At 40.0% G+C, this 26567-nt stretch overlaps 1 protein-coding gene across 2 annotated transcripts; it reads left to right on the top strand.

Moving 5' to 3' along the window:
• Window positions 1-25030, top strand: DAB2 (DAB adaptor protein 2). 2 transcript variants are annotated; one of them, XM_072360076.1, is made up of 15 exons: window positions 1-423; window positions 11923-12095; window positions 13630-13769; window positions 14526-14624; window positions 14743-14874; window positions 16860-16946; window positions 17160-17183; window positions 17442-17489; window positions 17661-17723; window positions 18718-19011; window positions 20212-20365; window positions 20868-21383; window positions 21627-21718; window positions 22734-22798; window positions 23566-25030. In XM_072360076.1, the coding sequence occupies exons 2-14, from the start codon at window positions 11999-12001 to the stop codon at window positions 22791-22793; spliced, it is 1806 nt and encodes a 601-aa protein (XP_072216177.1). In that variant the 5' UTR covers window positions 1-423; window positions 11923-11998; the 3' UTR covers window positions 22794-22798; window positions 23566-25030. The 2 variants fall into 2 exon arrangements, with proteins under 2 accessions (XP_072216177.1, XP_072216176.1); XM_072360075.1 differs by having other exon boundaries at window positions 18718-19353.
• The last annotated feature ends 1537 nt before the right edge of the window (window positions 25031-26567 follow it).

The following is a 26567-nucleotide window of genomic DNA, read 5'->3' as shown; positions in this document are numbered from 1 at the left end:
AAGAGAGGACCTGTTTTCTAGATGAGAGCTTCAGGCGCATCGCTGCACGAGAAGCACCAGATATGTCTCCCCTGAACCAACGCGGAGGTTTCCACCCACCGCAAGTCTCACTCGGTGACCGGAGCTTGGCTGGACACCCCTCAGCTGCGGCAGGGGCCGGAGCGGCGGCTCGCAAGGAGTTAATCTTGTGAGCACCGACACGTTGAGGGGGAGTAGCCAAGACCGAGAAGCAAAAACATCATAGCACATTCCTGGGTAGTGCTCAGCTGCCAGCATCTGATTAAAACCATATCTCTCGCTGTGAGTGGCTAACTAATCCGAAGGCGAGAGTGCCACTGAATATTTAACCGGGCCCTCGCTCCCCGTCAGGCTGTCAGCTGCGGTTCTCCTCGGATCATGCACGGAGCGGCACGGATCTAGCTTGTAAGCAGCTTTGCGAGCGGAGACTCGGCTTTTGCAAGCCTCCGGGGGGAGGGGGGGGGGGCTATAACCAAGAAGGGAGGGCGATTTTTTTAATTTTATTTCATTTTATTTTATTTTTGCTTTTTTTTCCCCCTCTTTTCTTTTGCCTCTTTCCTTTTCGAGAACGTGGCAGCGGGAGCTTATAGCGGGGCTTCGGGGGCCGGCAGCCCCCTTCCTCGGGGCGGCAAAGCCGGGGGTGGGGGGGTGCTCCCACCGGGGCCGTCTGCGTCTCCCTGCAGCTCCGGCGGTGTCGGGACGCGCTCTGGCCGCAGCAGAGGAGAAGGTGGTGCGGGGTGGGGGCGCTGAGGGCCGCTGGGGCTGCGGGGCGCGCTGCTGTCCGGGTGCCGCGGGCTGGAAGCCGCCCGCATCCTGCCCCGGGCTGCAGCAGAGCCGGCTCCCTGAGGAAGCCCGAGCTGAAAGCAAAATAAACACGAGTTTTTATTTGTTTGTCGGGGGAGGAGGGGGTGAAGACGTGAAAATTATATGAAACTTTGTGTTTATATGCATACACCACCGAGGTGAAAGAATCTTCTAGCAGCGGAGAGATGGGTTTGAATGTAGTGAAGCAGGGGTAGGCTTTCTGTTCTGATTTTTAGATGGAGCATCCTTGCTGAACACCCCTCTGTCTGGTGGTGAATCTCAGGGTGATACATTCATTTGTGGTAAACAAATATGGTTTTCTAGGACTAACTGAAGTGAGAACACTCTCTTGTCAGGAAACCTAACTTCTCAGTTGGTGAAGCTTTGAGCCCTAGTGATCATCACATGATGACACTTTGAGTGCTGTTGTGCGGTAGTGCCTGCGATCCAGCAGTAAGATCAGTGTGGTTGGAATTCCCTTTGCAAAGCTTTTACTCCTCAGCTGAATTGAGGGTGGTTACTTGAGCTCTTACTAGGGAAGCATGTAAATCCATTGTTAAGGTAGGATTAACTTTACTTTGTTTAGGTTTTTACTTGAGGGTGTGGGTAGAGGTTGTGGGTAGAAGTGATGCTGGAGAGGAATTATCTTTAAAAAGTTTCTTTGCCTTAGAAGGTTACATTTTTGCTGAGTAATAATTTCTCTGAAAATTCTATTCGAGGTAGACTGGGTCTGAGAGCATGTGGTCTTTGAGATTTGGTCATTGTATGCAGGAATGAGCACTGATATGCTTAGGGATGGGAACTCCTTTGTAGATAGGCAACTCAGATTAAATTAATTATGAAGCTATATATTCCAGTTGGTTATGAAGATTTATTAGGCACTAATAAGTTGGGGGGGGGGGGGGGGCAGGGGGAGGAGGAGGGAAGTAAATAAATAATGTGGTGTCTAATAGTAACCTGTTGTGCAGTTAGAAGTTGCTATGAAGGCCTACTAACACTGTGTCAGGTGATGATAGAAGTAAGTGAGACTCTGGCCAAGCAGAAGCAAATCAGAATCCGAATGATTCCTTCTCAGCGAGGAGAGGATTGTTTGAGGGAGTCAAGGAGCATGCCTGTTTAAAGAATCACTGCAGTCACATCCAACACAAATGGCCCTTAGGGCACAGTTAAGCTTCCAAAATGACCTGAGTGAGCTGAGGATGTGGTCAAGTCTAAAGCAGAAGCTTCTGTTAATAGAAACTCACTAAAGTTTGCATTTGGAAGAGGAAAATTGCTGTGAATTCTAAATGAATGTCTGGTGAGCCATCAAAGCAGTAGCTTCACTATCAGACCTCATGACTGAGAGAACAGGAGAACTCTGACTAAAGTGGGTTGAAAGTTAGGTGCTGTGAGTCTTAGATGAGATGCTTCCACTATGTAGAACCTAGTAGTGCCTTCTGTGCTTCTTCTGTAGACAGAAGGCTGGAGGAATGACAAGCTTTACTATACAAGTTCTGTGACTTGTGTCACTCCTTCTCATCTATTATGCTTTTACTTCAAACAAAGCTATTGGCTGAGCATCAGCAGTTGTGCTCAGCACTATAACTCGGGTGGATGGGCCAAATGCCAGAAATCTGGCATCACTTTCCTCTTGTGAAGGTAGAGATGGTTATCCGTTCTAATATATGCCTTCTGCTGTGTTTCTATGTACATCTGCAGAACACAGCCTACTTTCTCAATGAGAGAACATGACTTGACAAAGTTACTACATAACTTAGTTATGGGACAGAATGACCCAGTAGATGCTACAGTTGTTTAGCACCTTTACTTCATGAGTAGATGGGAACAAAGCACTTTAAACATGTGAACAATATATGCAAAAGGTACCACAAGAGCTCTTAGATTTGTGAGAAAACAGCTGTACTTAGTGTCAGAATGGGGGGGGGGGGGGGGCAACAAACAGCTGGTATTCAGACAGGATGTTTAAAATAAAAACTACTGCTTGTGATGTTAAGTAAATAGAAGTGCATAATATGCTGTGATTACTGAGTATTGTTGCCAGACCCACAGATCTTTCTTCTGTTGATGGTCTTCTCTATGAACTTTATGCTGCTGGTACACTTGTATGACCTACTAGGTTAACCCAGTTCTTGGGAGTGCTTGTGAACTTCATACAACAAGCCCATCACAAAGCAAGCACTTCTGAAGTATGAATTTGCTAGGACAATGAAGAGACACATTCCACACCAGAGAGAGACTTCTTACTCTGGAAATAGTACTGGTAAACAAAATCCTGCTTGCTATCCACTTTCCATCAAAAGTGATGAGATAGCATGATCGTACCTTGTAATCTTCAAGGATTTTGGAGGAAAAACTTAACTCTTGCGTGAAGATTAAGGGATTAGTAATAGAATAAGACTCTTCCCCTGCTGTGTGGGATGGGGAGGGAAATGCTAAGAGGTTTTAAGCTTCTTCTATGTAACACAACCAAGCATAAGCCACTGCTCCCCTGCCTCATCCTGAACTCTATAGGAAAAAAAAAAAGAGTTGTTTGAAGGATCAGATAGAATGAAGTGTCAAAGCAGTGTAACTTTCAAAACAAACTGACTTTAGGAACCCAGTTTTGTGGCTATATCTGAGTACAAGGGTCTCAGGGTTATAAAGAGGCTGGATGAAGTATAGTGGCATGCCTAGTCAGTAAACAAGATGTACCAGTTCAAACAGGATTAAGCTGTTTATAAAGCTGGGCAGCTGAGTATTGAACAAAGCATCGTCTCCTGTCTAAATCTTGTTGGCCTGGGTTGATGAGGGCATAGATCATTCCAGTTTCACATTTACAGGAAGGACGTGCCTTGCTTGTGCTATGGAGTGCTTGAGAGTGAAGTGCCTCTGCTGAAATGCCCTGCAGACCTTCACTCCCAGCTACATCCATGTGCAATTTTTCTTAAAAGTTTCTAAGTTTCATAGCTTGTGCATGTCGCCTTAAATCTCAGAGCTCAGACACTCTGGGGCCAGTTAAGGGCAGACTTTTGGCCTTGGAGCTGAATTTCCTGCTGTTTTGTCAGTTCATATTGCATTCTTAGGCAAGAAGATGAGAAGTAAAATACCTTATGAGGATTATGTCTTGAACAGAACAACTAGGTTAGATAGCCAGATTAATAGATCTTTAACCTGTCATTGAGAAGGCTTCACAACAATGTACCTGATGATCATTCTCCTTATAAAAGTATATGGAGTGCTTAATGCTGATGCATCACATAACTGCAAGTCTCCTACAAGGAGTCTGTGATATAGCTCTCCTATAGCTGAAATGCTTAGGATTGAGACAATGGTCCAAGAAAGGACAGGACAAGTAGGGAACATACAGGTTGAAGTATTAACACTACATCCGTTGTCCATCCTGCGGGTTAACTTCTGTGCTTCAACTAAACAAGTAACTGGTGCTTTAAACAAGAGCACAAATGTTGCTATGAGTTAAAAACTAAAAGCTTAAATAGCAAACCTGTTTGTAAACAGCTGCTAGCCTGGCTAATAGAAAATAGACTCTAGACCAGAATGGGAGGCTTGCCCTTGTGCTTCTCTGGTGGGTTGGGGACACGTCTGCAAGCTGGTATTGAGACCCTTTTTAGGGATGGAAAGCTAAGTGGGATCTGATCGGGATTACTAGAGTCTGGATTTAGGAGTAAAGTTCCCCGAGGAAGGAATGAGACTGCTGCGGGAGAGCTGGTCTTCATAAAGTGCAAGCAGGATCATCAGTCTTCTAGTGACAGATGAAGAACATAATTTGTGTCTGTTACAGGAATCTTGTGACCAGTGACTACTGCACTGAACTATGTAATCAAAGGCTGGCAGAAGCTGGTGGCTACTTGGAAGCCTCTTCAAGTATTGGTGATATTTTTTTTTAAGGTTTCTGGCTGGTCATGGATAATCAGCTGGGTGAGCACCTTCTGGATAAGCAAAGCACAGTACCTGACACTGTGGAGTGACAATATGGTGCTGAGCTGGGTGAGCTCAAGAACAGTACAGGAAAATCCTGTTCCTCATGCAGATGTGAACAGGTAGAGAAGACTTACAGTTCAGCATAGGATATGTAGAACATATGCAATCTCTCTCAGCGCAGCTTGCACACACCCAAACTGCAAAGAGGGATAACTCTGCCAGCACTGGACAGTTAACAGCATGCAGCTGAAATAACCTATGATAACAACTTCAATATGTGTCAAGTTCCTGCTCTTAGGAAGGGGGTGAAAAGCACAGTTATTGGCAGGAGACTTTTGCCATGAAAACTGGAAGGAAGATCAGAAGCAGTCCTCCTAGGCATGAGGGAGTTAGAAGTATGGTTATAAGTGAGGTATTTGAGTTGTTCTTTAGTTCAAACTCCAGTTGGCATCTGAGTAAACCCTAGCTGAGTTAATTAAGGAACCTGGAAGCAAAATAGTTGTTAGTATATGCAGTGAGTCCCACCAAACAGTACTGACAGAGTACTGAGTGGTAGATGCTGCAGATATACAGTCTGAGTTTTCTTATCCTGTGAGTAGGCAAGTGATGTTCTCCTGATCATTGTCTACAACTGGTGAACTCAGACTCAGGAGCCACTGTATTTAGGAGCTTCAGCACTGGGAGCCAGATACATTTGCTGTGACTTCACTGAGACCTCTGTTCTAATACACTTGCAATAGCTATATTGATTTCCATGATAAGTGGAGGAAAAATTCAAGCTAGAACTACCGTAGTGGCTGGGCTGAGAAGCTACTAATCATCTCATCAGCAATGTTGTGCTTACAACTGTGGCACTATGACAAAAAGGAACAGTTATCTGTTTTAGTTGTATGCAGTTCTAGCTTCTAACTTGGGAATGTTCGTTTGTCTGTAATTCCAGTGACTGAAGTCTGCAGCAAACACTTTCAGGAATTTAGTGTGAATTTCTACATTATTGCTAAAAAATAAGCAGTTTGGAGAAGGCTGATGCACTTATGCAATGAGAACAGACTGTTCTGTACTTGTGATGAAATGGTAAGATGCCTGGGTGGTGATCTGCAGGCATGGTCCCACACCAGCTGTGGTCCGTGCCAACATCTGAAGCCAACACCACTTACTAGAGCAGCAAGATCTGTCTTCTTTGCAGTGGATACTTAGGGGAATCAGCATCATGAAGAAGGTATTCCATAAGGTATCCATTATTGCACTGTCAACTTATCCTTCCCTCTTTCTCCTTCTGATTATACATAAATAAGGCAGTTAGACCCTGAGGCCTGTTCTACAGCATGCTTGATCCTGAAGGGTACCTCTATTGGCAGAGGACACCTTTGGCATAGAGCTGTCTTATAACCTCTGGAGAGTATTGATACATCATCATTTAGGTGAGAGAACAGAACAGTATTTATAGCAAGTTGCAGAGATCTTGGGGCTGCTCCCTAAGTGAAATCCTGTTAACCTGGAAATAATCTCCTCAGCGGGTCAAGTGTGATTTAACTGAGGCACTGACACCACAGAAATGATCTGTTACCTTCAAAGTAGGCTTCTAATTACCTACAGTCTAACAGAAGAGGATTTTCAAATTTTATTTATTTATTTTGGGAAGATGAGATCAATGGCTTTAGTCTTGTTATCAAGGAATTGTAGGAGAAACTATCTAGTGGGGTCATTACTAATATAGACCTTACTGATTGTATGGGTGACTGACAATGTCACTTGTTCAGCAGAATAGACCAACATTGTCTCTTACAAGACTAACCACAGGGGCTTTGGTTAGACTTGGCAGCATAAGAGCTTGTTTTTAGTCAACTTTCTGGCACGTTATGCTTTTCTTGTGTTCCAGACATGGTATGAGTTGGAGAACAGTTTCCAAGCTAAGAACTTTCCTACTACTAATCTTCAAGCAGGTACTTTTTATTAATTGGTGTGAACAATGAATACTAGACATAATCTTATATGTTATGTAGGTAAGGCTAATACCTTTTCAACACATTAACCAATTTCTACAGCAATTCCTAACAGACTAATGTGACTGTTTAGTAGAGGATATGTAAAATGGTGGTAGTGTTCTGCTCAGAGCAAGCAGTTGGAATTTTCCATCTAAGACATAAAATCTTGTGTCATGTTGCAGGTGGTATATTCAGGTTACATACACTATCAGATGTTAGAACAGTGTTTGCTTTAGTAAAGAAACAAAACATTTAAAATGGTATTAGTTGTTTTTCTTTTTTGACAGAATCATATATCTGAATATCATGCCTTTTTTAAAAATTTATTTATGTGTGCCTAGAGCTTTTCAGGGCAATTTAGGGCACTACCACTGCAAATGGAATTAAGAGAAAATCAGGTAGTCATTTATACACTAAGAAGCTGTTAGATGTGAGTATCAGTGATACAGGGCCTTACATAAATGTACTGCTACATTGGCAGAATCCTGCTAGTTAAGGTTGTCCACTATTGGTTAATGTGTCTGGCTTTAAGGCTTTGACTCTTGCTAGTCATTGGATTGCTGTTAGCCGCTGTCTGTCTCAGTCTACAAAACTGAAGTCTTTTTGCATGTTCATTCAAGTAGATATCTTAGTTACCATCCTTCTGAAAACAGCCTTTCTGACAAGAACTCAAGACAGGATATTTCAAAAGCTGTGTTGTGAAGATCCTGATACAATCTTCTAACCGGAAGAACCTGGCTGACTCTTCACAATGCAGGGGAGGGGGAAACATGCCTTGAGAAGGTATGTTTAGCACTTGAACTACTGCTGTGCTTCTGGTTACTACTTCCTTCCTACAAGCTATGTTGCACTTGGCAGTAAAAGCTACTTTTATCCTCTTCTGGCCTCTGAGATTTTCATTTGAGGTTAATATTTACATGCAATAACTCTTAGATCTGAGTCATGTACTTGTAGTATCAAGGCACAAAGAAGGAACACAGGCTGTGAGTAGGACAAAGTATTACACTGATCAACAGATGTTCAGTTTATCTGTTGCCTCCTGGAAGAAGATTTTCTGATTTTTAAATCCCACGACAGCCCATAACAATAATGAAGATTCTCAAGTCCTTATTCAAGCAGACAGAATAATTCCATACAATGGAGGGTAGATACTATGTTGCTGCTGCTTAAGTAAGAGGAATAGCTGAATAACATTTAGCTTTCCTTAATTGATACTGTCATAACAAAACTGTTAGGAATGTGTTTCAATGTTCAAAAATGTGCTAGAAACAAGGTATTTCAAGGATGTCTCGTCACTGTCTCATGGTAGGAAGATTCTTGAAGACACAATATAGCTTGTGTTCTTGAAGAACATGATATAACTCAAGTCCCAAGACTGATTTTATTCATTCTTCCCTAGAGCAGATATGTGGGAAACCAAGTATAGTATGTGAATCAAGAATTTCCTAGATTGAGATGGGCCTTGAGGTATGAGCTGTATCTGTCCATAGAGGGCCTAAAATAGTCATTCCTTGAAGTGTGATCAGTGTTCTTCACAGAAAATCCCCACAGGGAAGGAGTTAGGTACCAACAATAGGAAGTTTTAGAACTCCTTTTAGAGTAAATTGAAAAAAATACAGTATTTTCTGATGCAGATTATAAGAGTAGAGCATGTAATTAAGCTGTGATGATAGCAACAGATTTATCTACATGGAAATTTCAAGACACTTAACAATCTGCAGACTATGCAGATCACCCTGAGGGGGTGATCTTCACAGTATCACAGTGCTCTTCTTCTTCTATCTTGCTCTTCTTAACCCTAGTAGAGCTGATGGCATGACTGTCCTTGCATGAAAGCAGTTGTATTTACAACTCACTCATGCTGCTTGTTGGCTTTCTTTATGGAGGTAATCAGAACTGAAGTGTAGTAGAGTCTTGTTGCCTTATTCCTGCAGCCTGAGTAAAGGAATGCTAAGGGACTGAGCAAAAAGAAGCCTCCAAGCAAGAGCAGAAAAACTATTTTAATGTTAGCTTCTTGCATATGTACAAGTGCATATAAACAGTATGCAGACCTCACCAGCACTTTTCAATGTGACAGGGCAAATTTAACTGTGAAAAAGACCTTGCCATTGAATACAGCTTTAACTTTGGTCTAAAGCACAGAACCAAAATTTAGTGGTGTTGTGACTCTTCTACCAAAAACAAATGAGATTAATGCTAGTTCAGTTGATTCACTGTTGTTCCCCTTTATTGAGTTTTTGTTGTTGTTGTTGTTGTTGTTGTTGTTTTAATAAAACCTGAGGGGACTTAGTGCTATTTCTGTTGCTTAATGGTCAAGCAGTTACTTAAAATGTGAATATGTAAGAAGATTGCACTTGTCTATCCATGCAGTCTTAGTTTAGTGGCTAGTTTCCTCACTGCAGAGATAGTGTGTTTCAAAGACAGTTATCTGAATTTATAATATATAACTGTCATGTACTGTAATTCTCATCTGCTGAGATGAGCTGTGTCAGACCTCAGATGAGATTTTTGTGTATGAACTGAACAGAAAGGTCTCACTAATCTTCTCAAGCTGAATTGTTAGCACAGTGTGGCTGAGCACTTGCAACTCCTCCTGTTCTTCCTGTGGAAGATCTCGTACTTGTGTGTATTCCTGCCCATTTTCTTTCATCTAAGGTTTTTGTGCTGCATTTCTTTGTGCAACTCAGTGGTCTTATTTCTGTAGGCTGGAGACAGATAGCTAATAACAGATACATAACTAGAGCCTGATGAGAACCACCCTTATGGAGTTCTATCATTTTAGTGAGACCCTGTTTGTACATATTTTTTTCTTCTAGGAAGTTAACTTGTAACTGCCTCTTAATCATACTTCAGTCTCATACTCTGGCTTTGTACATCCTGGACTAAACTGGTCAAGCAGGATCACTGACAGGAAGGACTTGGTGCTTTGAGGTTGCTGTTTCTTCTATCTAGTACAATGCTGGGCAGAAAGTCCTAAAGCTGTGGCACATCTCCTTGACAGTATGTTTTAGCTGTTCTTCTCCAGGCTTCTTCCTTCTGTGTTCCAAATGGCAACATACCAGTTGGGGGGGGTGAGTGGTTGAATAATGGCATGATCTTAATCATCCTTTCTTACTCCCTTTCTAAGGACTTGATAAACCTAGGGAAAGGACCATTACCAAATGCTACTTACACTGTAGTATAAAGATCATCTCCAACTGATACTCTACCATCAGAACTAGATGCTGACCTAAACTTAAAGTGGGATTCAATTGGCTTTATTTCAGTTGTTTAATGTGGGGCTTTTTGTTTTGTTTTGTCATGTGTTTTTTTTTGTTTGTTTTGGGTTTTTTTTGTGTTTTTTTTTGTGTTTTTTTTTTTTTTTGGTGGTTTTCAGATTGGCACACCCCTTTTAGTAGTTCTGCAAACATTGTGCAAAATCCCTGTTTTATTGCGATAATTTGTCCTGTGTCAGAATGGGCACGCAATAATAACATTTCTTTCCTAAATCATGACTTGAAATACTGGCTCTTCCTATATCATGTTTCTACCCAGTAACACCTGAAACTTTCACAACACCACCTGTTCACTTGACTCAAAGTTTACCTACCTGAGATAAAATGATTTCCTTACAGAAGAGAACAGATAGAGCTGTCAGAGATTTTTCTCAAATTAGCATTATTGTCTTAGCAGATTTACTTGAGCAAGAATAAATGCAACTCAGAAACCATCTGATAAGAAGACAGATTTAACTTTGTTTATGTTAGCCTATATTTGACTAGCTGTGCCCCTTCTGTATAAATGAAGGCCTTCAGGGTGACTTTTTTCTTCTAAAGATCTAGGGATTTGTGTTCTTTCTAAATTAATAATCAGTTAAGCATTGACATCCATGGCTCTGCTAGTTGCAGGCTGGATGAGTCAGTTCATAGTTATTGACTTAACAAATTGAGGGAAGAGGAGAAAGGTAGGAGTGAAAACAATTCTTAAAGTAACTTCTAAGTATACTGGGTAAAGCCATCAGCTAAAATAAGGCTAGTGGTGAATAGGCTATTGAGAATTACAGGCTTTTAAAGCAGTAGGTATGCAACTCTTCCAGCAGTTGACTTGGGACATAGAGCATCTCAAATAGAGTGTTGAGTAAAAGGTGGCATGGTCTGTGGCAACCTCACTAGAAACAGAGAGATTCAGTAGTAGTGGAAGGCAACCCAGCTATTTAATTATCGAGACAATGTTTTGGCTTCACTTGTAACCCTAAGCCTCACACTATCTGCATTCACTACTATACCTCATACTAAGAGCAATTTTTGTAGCAAGTATGAATATCCATACCTTTCTGGCTGGGTGCAGGTGATCTTCAGAAATACAATGTGTACATTTATTTGGTGTTATTCAGTATTTTTGCTGTTTGGGAACAAAACAAGGTGACTGTTCGCAATGGCACATATTTTGCTGGGGATTTTCATATGTATTATGAGTTTCCCCTCTGGGGCTATGAAGGTATCATCGTATGGAGTTGTGAGGAAAATATGGACTAGAATGGCTTAACTTCTGGGTTTGGTTTTTTTTGTTTTTTTGTTGTTTTTTTTTTTTTTTTGTTTGTTAGTTTTGTTTGTTTGTTTTGGGTTTTTTTTGTTTTGTTTTGTTTTTTTTTGTGGTGAGAACTAAAACAGGTTACTTGATTACTCTTTACATAAGGGTGTGGTGGTGGTTTTCTGGTGTTGTCTTTCTTCTAAAATTGTCTTGCAGCCTAAGGAATTTCATTTCTTCAGTGTTGTAACTTCAGACATTGACTATTACAGGAACATGAATAAGATCTAATAGCTTTTCTTTAATCTATTCTGTTGATATCTCTGACTGTTTAAAACCAAGTTCTGGCAAATATTTCTTGCATGGTCTCCATACTTCAGAGATGATGGCTGCAGTGAAGAGTACAAATATCTAAGGTTCTAGAAATAGCTTTAAAAGTTAAGGAACTACAGGTTTACATACTATAACAGGCTGTTGCAAGTACAGCCTGCAGATGTATGTCAGTATGGTGCACTGATTGGATCTTATTGGGGGGGAAAGGGTCACCATCTAATTGCCATAACTTCATGCTCTCTGAGGAACAGCCTGAGATGAACAGGTGAGATGATACTTTTAGTCAGGAGACCTGTTTCAGTAATTCAGCAGAACAAAACTGGACTAACAGGTCTAATGGGAATATTTCTTCTCTAAGGTAAAATATTATGCCTGCCTACTGATCGTTCCCTGGATTTCAAACTACAGCAAGCATAGCTGACAACCATCTCATCATGTCTACTGAAGCTGAAACTACTTCTACTGTCAACAGCCAGCCAGAGCAACAGGCTCCACCAAAAGCACAACCTTCAAAGAAAGAAAAAAAGAAAGGTAAGTTAACACTTCTACTCAATCTCCTTAATTTTTTGCATTTTCCTAAAGCATGATCACTTTCATTGCACAGCTGAAACAACTGTCAGGTTTTAAAGTGACTGGAAGAGTAAATCATTGAAATAACTCTAATCAGAAGGTAGGCTTCTAGTTAGAAAGCTTTTGCTAGCTTCGTTCTAAGACTTTCAGTTCTACTCATCAGAATCAGCAAGTAAGTCATTGGAAGCTTGGTGAAATGAAAGTGTTCTGAGAAAGTTAAACAACTGAGGACCAATCCAGAAAAATGAACTCAATTTTTCTCCCTTCAGAGATGGAGCTAGATATAAATTTAGATTTTTATCCCAAAGACTCTGGAAAATACCATTCATAAGAACAATAGTCAGTCAACAGGTTTTATACAGATTTGATTACATAAATATGTAATATACAGAGATACACACGCAAAGTATACACGCTGAGCATATGGAGCATGCAAAAGAAAATAAAGATGTCCTGAGAAGTGATGGGAACAATAGGGATAGCAAATACAGGTAAAATATCAAGTGACTACAGGGATGTGGGTACTAGTACCTCATACAGAGATGAAGGTGTTGATACAAAATTTTAGCGTGGGTACCAGCAGATTCTTAAAGACCAAGATGAGTTCTTATTAGACCACAACTTGCAGCTAACATCTGAAAGTCTTACTGAACACCCAGGATAGCAATAGGAAGTCCTGTTTTTGCTTAGAGGTGGTGTTCAGCTCTCATATCTGGTTAGCTGTTACCTGCAAACAATCCTATTGGGATTGTTCTGAAATCCTCAGACATTAAGTATTAGATCCAGCTACCAGAAGAGAATCTTACAGATTCTGTAAGAGCAGTATGACCTTACAGGATCAATTACCAGCACTGCAAGGACTAAGGTTCACAGAATCACAGAATTGTAGGGGTTGGAAGGGACCTCTAGAGATCGAGTCCAACCCCCCTGCCAAAGCAGGCTTCCTACACCACGTCACACAGGTAGGCGTCCAGGTGGGTCTTAAATATCTCCAGAGAAGGAGACTCCACCACCTCCCTGGGCAGCCTGTTCCAGTGCTCTGTCACCCTCACTGTAAAGAAGTTCTTGCTCACCTTCGTGCGGAACTTCCTATGCTGAAGTTTCAGCCCATTACCCCTAGTCCTGTCCCCACGCACTACTGAAAAGAGACCAGCCTCGCCACTATGGCTCCACACTTCAGGTATTTATAAATCTGGATCAAGTCCCCTCTCAGCCTTCTTTTCTCAAGGCTAAACAGACCCAGTTCCCTAAGTCTCTCCTCATAGGGGAGATGCTCCAGGCCCTTCACCATCTTTGTGGCCCTCTGCTGGACTCTTTCCAAGAGATCCCTGTCTTTTTTGTACTGGGGAGCCCAGAACCTGTGGTTGTTAGTCCACTATAATCAACAGACAGTTTTTAAAAGCAAAAATGTACCATATTAGTACATATTTAAAATAGTACTTCTAAAGCCACAACATAAATATTTCTCTTCTGAAACAAATCTTTCTGTCTCTAGGGCCAGAGAAGACAGATGAATCTCTCCTGACCAGATTTAAAGGAGATGGTGTAAGATACAAAGCTAAATTGATTGGAATTGATGATGTGCCCGAGGCAAGAGGAGACAAAATGAGTCAAGATTCAATGATGAAGCTGAAGGTAAGATTTTGAGTTGGCATCCAAGCAGTATGTTTTGCTTGGTCTTCAGAAGGTGCATCAAATGACTTTGTCACAGTTTCAAATATTTCTTAGTGGGAACATCTAACATGATATTTATTGCTTCATGGAAGATGCTTTTGAAGCTGTAACTCATTGCTTAGAGAATGTCAGCCTTTAACAAAATCAGTTGTTTCTCTGTCTTGGGAACACTCCATTGATGAATCTCTTGTTATCAGTCATACTCGATTCCAAAGTAATAAGTTGATTACAAATAGTTAACTCAGGTTTTGAATGGGAAAGGTGATTTTTCCTCTTTAGGGTAACACTGCAAAGCCCAAGTTGCTATTCTGTAGCTATGGTAACACCAAAAAATACAGATAAACCAAAGGGTAAATGTGACCCTGCAGCCATGAAGATGATCTCTTTTGGAGAGCAGAACCTGATGTTAGCTTCTGTCAGACCAGTAAATCTGATTTGGCCTGATAAAGATGTTGTTACTGCACTGGTTCCTTGAACCGAGGTAAAAAGCTTTAAAGCTTTTAAATAAATTATGAAGCACAATCTAGTTCTGAAATTCTTGACTAGGCTTCATGTGTTATGTTGGAAGAAAAATGTGGCTTAAAATTTAACACTACTTAGGAATAAATAGACAAGTGCTAATACAGTCACAGCTATGGGCTCATGAGAAATGCTAAGGAAACAAGCTAAAGCTCAATCAAGTGCAAGTCCCATTAATGCTATGATATTCATCTTCAGGGAATGGCAGTGGCAGCTCGTTCCCAGGGTCAACACAAGCAGAGGATCTGGGTGAACATCTCTCTCTCTGGTATCAAGATCATAGATGAGAAAACTGGGGTAAGAAATGACTCCTCTTAATTTGACTCTTAAATCAAGTGAGTTGGATTTAGATGAATCTAAACTAAATCCTTTTATGGCATCTTGCAATTTGAATTTTGTTTCTTTCTAACTCCAGGTCATAGAGCATGAGCATCCAGTAACCAAAATCTCCTTCATTGCTCGAGATGTAACAGATAATCGTGCCTTTGGCTACATTTGTGGAGGAGAAGGCCAGCACCAGTTTTTTGCCATAAAAACAGCACAGCAGGTATTGATCTCATGGTTTTGTAATGTTGCTGTCAACCTGTGACAATTGATTATAGGCTCTTTTTCACATTCTATAAGTAATGTATTGCCTAAACACTTAGTAAAACATCTAATAAGGATTTCTTATTGATAGTTCTGTGAGGTATAGAGAAAGATTACCACTCATGGAGTGGTATATATCCTAAAGAAGGATGGTAGGAAATGACTATCGTCAGTGGCTTTGGTTTTATTCAGTTCTTTCATCCAGAGTAAAAGTGTTCAAGTAGCTTTGCTTATTATTATTGTTGTTTAACATTTCATTCACCATGGAAGTTATTTATGAGATGAACAGAGCCATTATCATGGGCTTTCCTGTACAGTAGAGTGTTGCTGTCAGTGAGAATATTCTTGAGTCAAACATCCATAGGTTTGCTCCACTTGTAGGAAAGAAAGAACAACAGAATTGCACTAGTCTAGTTTTCATTATGCATTGTCTTGCACAGCAGTAAAAACTAACAACTGCAGCAGTATTTCTGGGACAAATGAATGGCATAATTTTTCATCCTGGAGTTGCTTCTTCTGAGAGGACCATATTTCTGTAATGGGCTTTTACCTTGCCGAAATTCAGTGTGCAGATTATGTCTCTGGGAAGAGAAACCATACATAAGTATTAGGTACAATGTTAGATACAAGCTACTTGGAATTAACACTGAATATTGTTCAGCTTCCCAAAACACCTGGACTCATGCTAGATATTTATCATGAATAGCTTCGAGATGGTAGTGTCTAAAATAGTCCCCATAATGACTTGAACAGCCAAGATTTCAGTGCTAGGTATTTCCTCATACATACGCCTTTCTACCTTCCTGTAGGACTCTTATCATCTTCAGACCCACTGCAGGTGAGAGTGAGGTTAGAACATGAGTGACAGCTGTTACACCACTGAGCTTGTTTTATTTCAGAATCCTGTTCTGTACTGCTTCACTGAAATTGCAAATTAAGCACAAAAGCTTTATGTGTGATCAAATGGAATTTGTTCTCTGACCTTTACACCATAGGGTGCTGCTTGTTAGTCTATAAGCTTAGCCAAGCCATAGACAGCTCTGTATTTAGCTGCTAGTTGCTTTTAAACATAAATACTTCTGAGTAGTAAGCAGTTCAGCAGATCTAAACTACTGCTGTAGCTGTACTCTTTGTCAAAGTAATAACTTACAATTGCAGGAAGAACAATTTCATATCTAAAACACTTGATTAGGAGAGGAGGATACTCACATATGAGCAAAATGACTAGTTAAACAGATTTTTCTGCTCAAGCCAAAGGTAGCGTCTGAGCCTGAGAATTTGTCCTTCTTTACACTGATTCAGCTGCAATATGCCTAGAGCAAAAGTTTATAATCAATATAGTGTAATAGCTTAACCTGCTACTACTTCAGCAACCTCTCCAAATATTCTTAATGCTCTGTTTGGAACCACCCATTCTTGTTCACAAAACGCAATACTTTTCTAATTCACACTGAACTTCCATCCAGATGCAGATGTCACCTCTAAGTGTCACCTGGTGTTTGTTCCACACACTTGATTGATCCAATTAAAATAAATATAATATTAAAGAAGGTTTTTCCAGGTTTATCATTGGAGATTGTACATTGTTAGCTTGTGAAGATACCAGAGCTTCAGTACCTTGTATATTTCTGAGGAAATGTTTAGGGTTTGCCATGTACTTGTGAAATTATGACTTTTAGGAAAAAAAATAAATAAATAAAATGTCAGATTAACACAGACACTGTCACTTTCCCCAGGGAGTTAACCATCCTGGGCTGATGGTATGCTGTCACCCCAGAAATCTGTGTAATAGAGCTTACAAGGAGACCAGGCAGTCTTTGAAGTCTTGCTTTTCCTGATATCTCAACTGTACTATTGCATCACTTAGGAAAGTTTGACTTGCAGTTTTCTGGACTTCTACTGAAGCTGAAAACAAACTAATTTGTGGTCTAAATTCTTTTTCAGGTTGAGCCTCTAGTTGTTGATCTTAAGGACCTCTTCCAACTAATATATAACATGAAGAAGAAGGAAGAAGAAGAAGACAAGAAAAAGGCAAGTAAAATTACAGAAGCTGCAACAGTCTGCATAGAGTAAAATTTGTTTTAGTTTTGTCTGGGCTTCTAGACCACTGTGAAACTTGACAGTATTGGCTGGCAGTTGTGCCAGCAGTTTCATTACTAGATTTAGGAGGTAAGCTAACTAAAGCCTCTTGCTTTTGTTATTCTACCCGATGTGTAGATACTAAAAGTTTGTTTTCTTCTTTAGAATGAAGAAGCAAATAAGACTCAGGTAAGTCACTCTAATTCATCCTCACTTGATCAGTTTTCTGCTGTGATAGAACTAGCTCTGTCTTTCCTTATACTGCTAGCATTATGGTGGAATCATGAGATGCTTAGTTACACTGGAAATTGAGACAAACGTGTCTACAGAACTAATAGTAGTGATCTTCCATACTTTCTTTTATATCATTTGTTCAAGCATGTAAGTTCATTGTTTAAGGCAGGTTTTGTTATTCTTATCACTGACACTGTTGTCCATCTATTCCAGAATGGTAGTGAGGCACTACCTGCTGGTCAAGCTGACAAACTGAAACTGGTAGGTTAAATTTTAGAATATCATCCTGATGTCATTAAAGTTCATAGCAGACTATCTCCATGTCATACAGGAAATGCAAGTTTTGTAGATGTTCACTAGAAATGTGTAATACTTGGATTTTGCTTTCGCAACAACTCTGACACCAATTCTTTTAATACTTTTGGCTTCAAGGGAGTTGACCAGATGGACTTATTTGGGGATATGTCAACACCTCCTGATGTGAGCAGTCCCACAGTAAGTAGACTTCAGCTTTACTTATCTCACTTCTATGTTCAAGAGCAAACTTTGAGTAGTAAGATCTATTCTGTTCTGGTTTTACAGAAGTTTCTTCCTTATTATAGCAATATATTGGGAACTTAGAGTTATGATAGTAGGAACTTACTAAATAGACAAGCTAATATTCTTCTCCAGCAGTATTCACTGTGGATAGTGTGTGACAGAGATACTATATACTGTTATGTTGTTAACCATAGGTCAAATAAATATGTACTAGTAGCATATACCTGTGCTGTAGGAGCAAGATTAGGAACTTAGTTAACAATCTTTAAAGTTGAAGCTTATTTTATGGATGAGTAAATAAGTTCCAAGTGGACTTCTAGCTATTACAAATGTAAGCTAGGTCCATAAAATGGGGCCTAACTTCATGGAAGTATGCATTTACCTCTTAACAACTCATTGTGACTTCAAAATTGTACTAGCTCGCTCTGGAATAAAAAGCTATAAGCAGTCATGCAACAATTGATGTTGCAATAGATGTCAACAGAGCTAGTGACTAGGTCTTACTCTTCTGCCACCTGCTTTGGTGGATAGTGTGTTAACCTTCTCCACCTGCAGACTGCTTTGTAATCTTACTCCAAAGCTAAGACTGCAACTTGGAATCACTCTAGAGCAACATGATTTCACAATTGTTTTAAAAAAGGACTAAAACCCAGGCTGTCACTGGAGTCGAGCACACCTGGGTGTAATTAGCACTAATGACTAAAACTTCTCTTAAGTCCACTTAAAGATTTTGAAATAGATGCATTCAACAGTTAATGTTTTGAACTAAGTAGCTGAGACTTGATTACAGCTACCAGGCTTACAAAATGGTACCTTAGCATGACAATAAATACATATTAGTATGATGTGCTGGATACCAGATCTCTCCTTTTCTAGTTTTCCTTAAGCTTGTGTACTTTGCAGTAGGTCATACGGAAAACTAACTTTACTTTTCTTTCTGAACAAATAGGAAGCTAAAGAGATTCTCTTAGTGGATCTAAACTCAGAAATTGAGACCAAACAGACTTTTACAAAAGAGGATCTCTTCTTGAATGGCATCACACCTTCTCTTCCACAACCAAAGCCACGGCCACCCTTCTTGCCAGAGAGTTCTTTCTCTACCAATCTCAACTTCTTTCCCACACCTAATCCAGACCCTTTCAGTGATGATCCTTTTGCACAGCCAGACCAATCTGCACCACCTTCATTTGATTCTCTAAAATCTGCTGATCAGAAGAAGGAGAATCTGAGTACCTTAACATCGGTGGGTAATGGTGCTTCAAATGGTGATGTTGACTACTTTGGTAAACAGTTTGACCAGATATCTAATAGAGTTGGCAGACGAGAAGCACAGACAAGCCAGTGGCCATTTGACAGTAAGCCACCCACAGCAAGAACTCCAAATGGGGTACCAGAGAGAGAACAGAATGGCTTTCTTAAAGCTCCATCAAACCTCTTTGTGGAAGATCCTTCCAAAGGAGTAACTCTGCAAAATGGAGTAAAGCTGGATTCTGAAAGCAATATCCAGCTCTTGTCACATGAATCTATAACAATTAGCCCACCACCACAAAGTAACAAGCCAGGAAGAGGAAGGAGGTCTGTCAAGGTGAACAATGTTCAAGTAATTAATGGTGATATGCATGCTCTTACTTAGAGAATTTGGGTGAAGGAAGCTTTACTTTCTTCATTCTATGTAACTGACTAAAGAGCTTCACAGCATATCTCTTCCACCTGCCATGCTTACTCTAACCTCTCTGCAGCCATGGTAAATCCTAACATTCATGAATGCTCCATAGTAGCTATGATTACTAAACATATATTCTTTTCCTTAATGCTGCCATACTTCTGTAAAGGTCTGGTAAGTATACTGCTGTGAACCATTGATTCTAGGTACAATGCCAGTAGCTGTTATGATAGCTATGATAGGTACACATCAGCCTGTGGCTTCTTAACAATGAGGTACCAATGCTAGTTTACAGAAGTCGATGTGGCTTCACAGTACCTGCCTACGGAGGGCAATCTCAGTGACTTGCCTGGTCATACACAGGGTGGCTCTGGGTTAATCTCTTGCAGTCAAATGATGCAGAACTCAGTTGATGACCTTGTCATAACTTCAGAGGTCATTATGGTCTGGGTAGGAGTATTTATATGTGAGAAAAGAGGAATCTCATTAGGATAACAAGCAATTCAGTTATTCAAGTCTTATTCTTCTGCTGTTGGCCTAGAACTACTATATATCATATACAGTGCCAAGCTTATCAGTAGGCATAAACTGGTGAAGTCTGAATCACTTATACAGAGTACCTTCAGAATACAATAAAGCTTCATGCTCTGCTATTGCTAAAATAACAGCTTGTAGCTCCAGACTAAAATAACAGCTTGTAGCTCCAGACTAAGGCTTCCTAACCATTTTAGTTTATATTCTGCCATGTCATTTCACAACTTTTTTTTTTTTTCTTTCTAGACTGCCTCAAATGACTTGTTTAGCTCGGACTTTTTTGCACCAACTACAGAGAACCTTGGCGTAAATTCATCAGCACAGACAGGACTGGTGCAAACTAATCGACTGGACCTCTTCAAAACAAGTGCTACCACAGTCCCTCCACTGTCTGGCCTAGGTTAGTTCACAACAGATATCTTAAATTCAAGCTCTTACTCCAATCTAAACCCTCCATGGATGCTCTAATTACCTTTTGCTTAATCCATGTGCTGTCTGTCATAAACTATTAAATTCTGTGAATTAGGGACCTAAATTCTGCATCTTCAGCTACAGCAGGGGGCTTTTTGCTTAAACTTTGACAACTGCTCCAGGTTGTACCGGGATGCTAATGTGTGTGTCACAGCTAGGGTACCACTGTTGCAGGATCTTAGTAACTACTTACACAGAAGTAACTATCAACCTCAGTTCTGTTCTTTAAGGACTGGCATGAAGTGAAGGAAGCAATACTAAACCCTTTCTCACAGGCTCCCTTCCCCAGTGACATTATGTTAAGGGTAAATCGCCAGATTTTTACAAACAGCACATGAAGAACGCCTTTCTGTTATCAACAATGGAACTGGTGCACTTATTTTTGATCTTGACATCACTGAAGCACTGTGTAACGACTATGTTTCCCACAGGTGGCTTGCCATCATCATGGAGTACAGAGATACCTGCCTTCACCCAGGCCACATCTGTCTTTCCTGGGTCTATGATGCCTACCCAGTCTCCAGGATTTACTCAACAACTTAGCTTTGGCTCTCAAGCAGTTCCAATCTGGAGTCAGCCTGGATCTTTTGGTCCAACAGCATCTCAGTCCTCTGGTCTCTGGGCACAGCCTGCACAGGTTCCCCCTGCTCGATGGGTACAGCCATCCAGCTCTGTAAATCCCTTCCAGAGTAGTGCGTTTGCATCTTCAACGCTACCCACTCAGACACAGTCTGTATTGTCCTCTGCGTCAACAACAAGCCCACCTCAGCCACCACCTAGAATTGCACCTCAGAAGGAGCTATCCAAGAAAGAGAGTGATGCTTTTATTGCTCTGGATCCACTTGGGGATAGAGAGATGAAAGATGTCAAGGAAATGTTCAAAGATTTTCAGCTGACAAAGCCACCTGCAGTACCAGCAAGGAGAGGAGAGCAGCAAAGTCTTTCAGGTGCCTCCAGAGCTTTCAGCAATTGCTTTATTAAAGTACCCATTCCTCAAGATAGTACAGGTCATAGGGGTGTGAAAGTTAGCAAGCTGTCCAAAAAGACTGGTAAAATTTTTCTTGTATTTAAATAACCACTTGCTTGTTTGTTTTAAATATAATTGGTTGAACTTTAAGGTCAGTATGCTGATAGTGCTTTGTACATGTAAAATCTGTTTAGTGATATAACAGTATGTCTCTACTTCCTAGAACCACTGAAGCCTGTTCCCAGACAAAGTGCACTACCACTTGATGGCCTGTTTGAAAGTCAACCTAAACCAGACCTTTTCAATTCTTCCTCTGTAAGTAATAGATGTTTTCTCTATGCCTGTTACAGCACCCCACCAATAGCAATATTTGTATTGATGCAGTGGCTTTAGAGGCCATGGAAAAAAACATCTTGCATACTTGATCTAACAAAACAATTGTTACAAGAAAGCTAACAAAGCATTATTCCATTTGGTTTAAGTCTAAAAGCAGTGCTTCAAGCTGTAAAGCCTCTCTGCAAGTACTTGGTTTCTGTATGTGGGATGTTTCTACAAAGGACTGTAAAGTAATGGAGGAAAAGTGGAAGACTTCTGCAGCTATGCTTACTTCTCTGTGGAGTAGATAGAGCAGTGTTGACTGTGCAGGTCTTTTGCTGAACAAATAGGAGGATCCCATGTCCAATATCCTCTTGGGGGAAGAAGTGGCCTACAGAGACCTCATTGTGGCCTTCTAGTAGGGAGGGAGCCTATAACCAGGAAAAGTATAAACAGGATGGGGAATGACTGTTTACATGGGTTGATAGTGATAGAACAAGAAGGAATGGGTTTAAACTGAGATGAGAGGTTCAGGTTAGATATTAGGAGGAAGTTTTTCACACAGAGGTGGTGACACACTGGAGCAGGTTGCCCAAGGAGGTTGTGGATGCCCCATCCCTGGGGGCATTCAAGGCCAGGTTGGACATGGCTCTGGGCAGCCTGGTCTGGTGGTTGGCAACCCTGCACATAGCAGGAGGGTTGAAACTAGACGAGCATTATGGTCCTTTTCAACCCGGGCCATTCTATGATGATTCTGTGATTCATCATGGATACACTAACTCGGCTCCAAATACACATGGCTTTTCCAAAGGATACCTTACCTCAAACTAATTTGAGTACTAAGGCAGTTTTAGATCTCCCTTTATGCTCCTTGAAGCAAGGCAGCTAATACTGTTTAGCCAGTGTTTTTTTGTATTCTTTCCAGAAGGATTTTGAAATCAAAACCAGCTGAAATAACCATGAAGAATAAAAAATGGAAAATGTTTAATGACTGATTTATTACTTTTCTTGATAGGAATCTCAGAAACAACCTTCTGGCCCATTTGGTGGTTCTTCTGGCAACCCTTTTGCATAGACCAGGTAATATTTAATGAGACAAACTGCTTCATGCTCTGAAATTGTTTTCAAGTAGCTCAACAGTTTTCCTGAATCTACTACGCGGGCTTAACTTTATTGCTCCTCTGATGTACTGCTTTCTGTACTCCGGAATCATTCTTCTAAGGACCTCTGCTTAGAGTTGTACATGCTGTCTGCCTAAGCCTAACTAGTGTCACATTCTTATCAGTAAAGATTCTGTTTTTACATGGTCTTAAATATCAAAGCCATAATAGATGTCTATCATCTCCTTTCTTAGAGGAAATTGAATGAGTGCCAAATCTGTGGGACATGTTTTTTCAGGAGAATGTTAGCAGAAAGCCTGCTGCAGCTCTCTGAAGTTTAATTTTTGAAGTATTATTCAACTATAACTGGGGTGTATTAAATTGATAACAAGCTAAGAGCTGTTGTGAGAGCTTTTGCCATGGGAAACAAATTCATGCTCTTATCACTGACTAAAGAATGTGAACTGTCAGATGTCTTGTAGAGGAAGAGATTTCCTAATTTAAATCATGAAAACATTCAGGTTAGAAAAGACCTCTAAGATCACCCTGTCTAAATGTGAGCCCACTAAACTATATCCCTAAATGTCACACACACATTTCTCAAATCATCCCATGAAGTACCATCTGCTTTCTAACACAAGACAAGTGTTGCTATTTATTGCTTTGTCATTTCTCTTAGTGTCTATAAGCTAGTTTAAACTATGGAGCTATAGTTTCAAGTCATCCTAACCTTAAACTCTTTTTCAGTATACTAGGCATAACCCAGGAAAGAACATGGAATAACTGGACCTCTTTTCAACATCAATTTTCTACTTATTTCCTGTTTGTCTGCCACTCTTGCTGCCATTCCATGATGTCATCTAAAATATGTCCAGATGGACTGAAACACCAAACACTGAAGAACATGCTGTGAAGATAGTAATTCAGGGCAAATGGAAACTTAGACTCAATCTGGAGACCCAAACTCAAATTGGTGGATGTTAATTTTACTTTAGGATTTACAGTAATTTGTGGAAGAGCTTAGAAACACTAAGTCATGTGTTTTATAAAATGTGGTCACCTCACTTTCTCTTTACTGTAGCACTTACTGTCCTGAAACATGGGAATTGAATGAACCTAGGGAAGAAATGCTGCCTTAATGTAAGAGAATTGAATTAGTAGCTAGACTCCACACTTTAAACAACTAGGTCAGTTGTTGTATGTTTACACAATATCAGCCAGTTGTAAAGTTACGTGGATATCACATGCTTCTAATTGGTGAATGAGCATATGACTTGGTCTCTAAGCCATTAAGAACTTTGGGGAAGGGGGGTGCAATTGTTAACTTAACTAATAGTAAAAGTAGTATTCTGCCATAAGCATGTAATAAAGGGACTAACTGTAGGGTCTTCAACAGAGCTGCTGTGGTCCTGAGCAATAGGGGTCTACTGTAGGGTCAAATAAGCTGAAACAGTTCTTGAAGGACACTGAGGTATTCATGGATGCTAACTGTTGTATTGGTGCTAATATAGCTATTTCAGGGAGGGAAATCTATGAAGATTACCTTTCTTTATCAAGGTGGCTTGGCAGACAAATGAAACAAGCAGATAGGTCAGAAATGATGTAGTATGACATTATTCCAGTGCATTAGAAAGCAAAAAGACAATCGTTGCTTCACTCTATGCCTTGATTCCTTGTGAACAGATGTACCATCTCTGTGACATTAATGTGAGGCATAATCTCTTAAACAGTGCCTTTTCCAAAAAAAACAAAAAAACAAAAAAACAACCTCTTTACTAACAGACCTTTAAATCAGAAATCAGTCAGATGTTACAACTAGTTGTAACACTTTGTCAATGGGGATAGCTGATATCTGAGTGGTGTTTTGTTTTGTTGTTTTTTGGTGTTTTTTTTTTCCTGTTAATACTAAGTATAAACTTGAAATAATGTTGTTAAATCAAATGCCTAAGCAGTTGCTGAACTGGAGATCTAAGAAAATCGACTTGAAGACAGCCTTAGTACTCAATTCAGCAGGTCATGCAATTATATAAACCTTTCTTGCACTTTCTGTAATGCAAAAAAAAAAAAAAAAAAAAAAAAAGCTATGAATTTAAATATTTGTCTCAAACTGGAAATGTAGAAACTTCTGGATATTACACTGCTATATAAAACTGTAGTATCTCAAGTGATGTTACCTAATGACATTAAAAACAAGCAACTCTCATAGCAAACGAACATTGTGTCACTGTTTGTTTTTGTCCTTAAAACTCAATCTTTTGGTTTATTTGATTCCATGTTGTTGGTTTTTTTTGTTTGTTTGTTTTCTTTCTGATGGATAAGAATTGTTTGTGTCACATAGCTGCTTAATAGCACACTAAGTCTTTATGTAGCATCTCATATCTCAGGCCTGTTCAACACGAGTTGCTTCTCAATAAGTTTTCACCTGACTTTCCTGATACTAATATAAATGGCCAAGAAGAATAAATAAATGGGAAATTTTCTGTCTTAGGTAGCTGTCAGCCATAATTTTTGCTGAATAATTTAGACTAAGTTCTTGCTTACATAAATCAGTTGTTAGTGGGATTGATGATTAGTAGCTTGAAAAATGCTTATTTGGAAAGCAGCTCATTTTCATATTGAAGTATAGACCTTCAAAGAATTGCTTTGGGCTGCAAGGAAATGTGATTTAGTCTTTGGAAATACAGTCTTTGGAAATACTATCTAATCTAAAACTTAAAAAATAAGAATTCAGTTGTTTAGTGCTTAAGTGAAGGGCTACACTGTAAATACACCAGACACTTGAAGTGAGAAAATAATCGTTTAGGAGTTTTCCAGGCTAAAATTAATAGCCCTTTGATGCTGGAGCTTTACAATGGCTGTCAAGATCAACAAACTATAAAATAACTTGGGTTGGGAGGGATCTGTTGAGGGTAGGGTTGCTTCCCACCAGACCATGCTGCCCAGGGCCTCATCCAGCCTGGCATGAGGAACATCTCCAGGGATGGCGCATCCATTTCTTTCTGGGCAGCTTATGCTAGTGCCTCACCACCTTCTGTATAAAGAATTTCTACCTAACACAGGTCTCACTTATTTTAGGTCTAAAGCCATTCACTCTTTTACTATCAGACCATGTAAAAAGTTGGTTTCGGTTTCCTTTCTATTTATAAATTCCCTTTAAATACTGGAAGGCTGCAAAGAGGTCTCCCTGGAGCCTTTTCTTCTACAGACTGGACAAGACCAGGTGCCTCTATGTTTATACATAGGAGAAATGTTCCAGTCCCCTGAGGATCCTCGAGGCCTTCTCTGAACCTATTCCAAAATCTCCACATCTTGTTGATCACTGATTGCGGATTAGGAGGACCTCTTACAGACTGATTGAAGATGCTGGCTGGTTGGTTAACTGAGTATAAATGGCCATTGTTCTGGCTCACTTTCTGTCTTCAAGAACCATCACGCCTTGGTATATATAGCGTTAGCTGAAGCAGGTATGGAGAAACATAAGAATATTACAAGCATCAGTGTCTTATATTCTTGCATTATAGTGTATTCTTAGAATAGATTATATGAAGATTGAGTTCAAATACTTACGTAATATTTAACTGGTAATCAGAAGCTTATTGTGAATTATTTCTGTCTTGAGGTTGTATGCAACACATGGTATCTTAAGTTCATAGATCTGGGTTGCAAAAAAATTCTGAATAAGAATGATCTTCTAGAAAGCTGGCTTGGGCTTTGGTGGTGGGGACTTGAAAAGGCTTTCAAGAAAAAGA

Source organism: Excalfactoria chinensis, chromosome Z (genome assembly GCF_039878825.1).
Source record: "Excalfactoria chinensis isolate bCotChi1 chromosome Z, bCotChi1.hap2, whole genome shotgun sequence".
Lineage (NCBI taxonomy): Eukaryota > Metazoa > Chordata > Aves > Galliformes > Phasianidae > Excalfactoria > Excalfactoria chinensis.
Note: the sequence above shows the minus strand (reverse complement) of the source record. Positions and strands in the feature narration are given on the sequence as shown.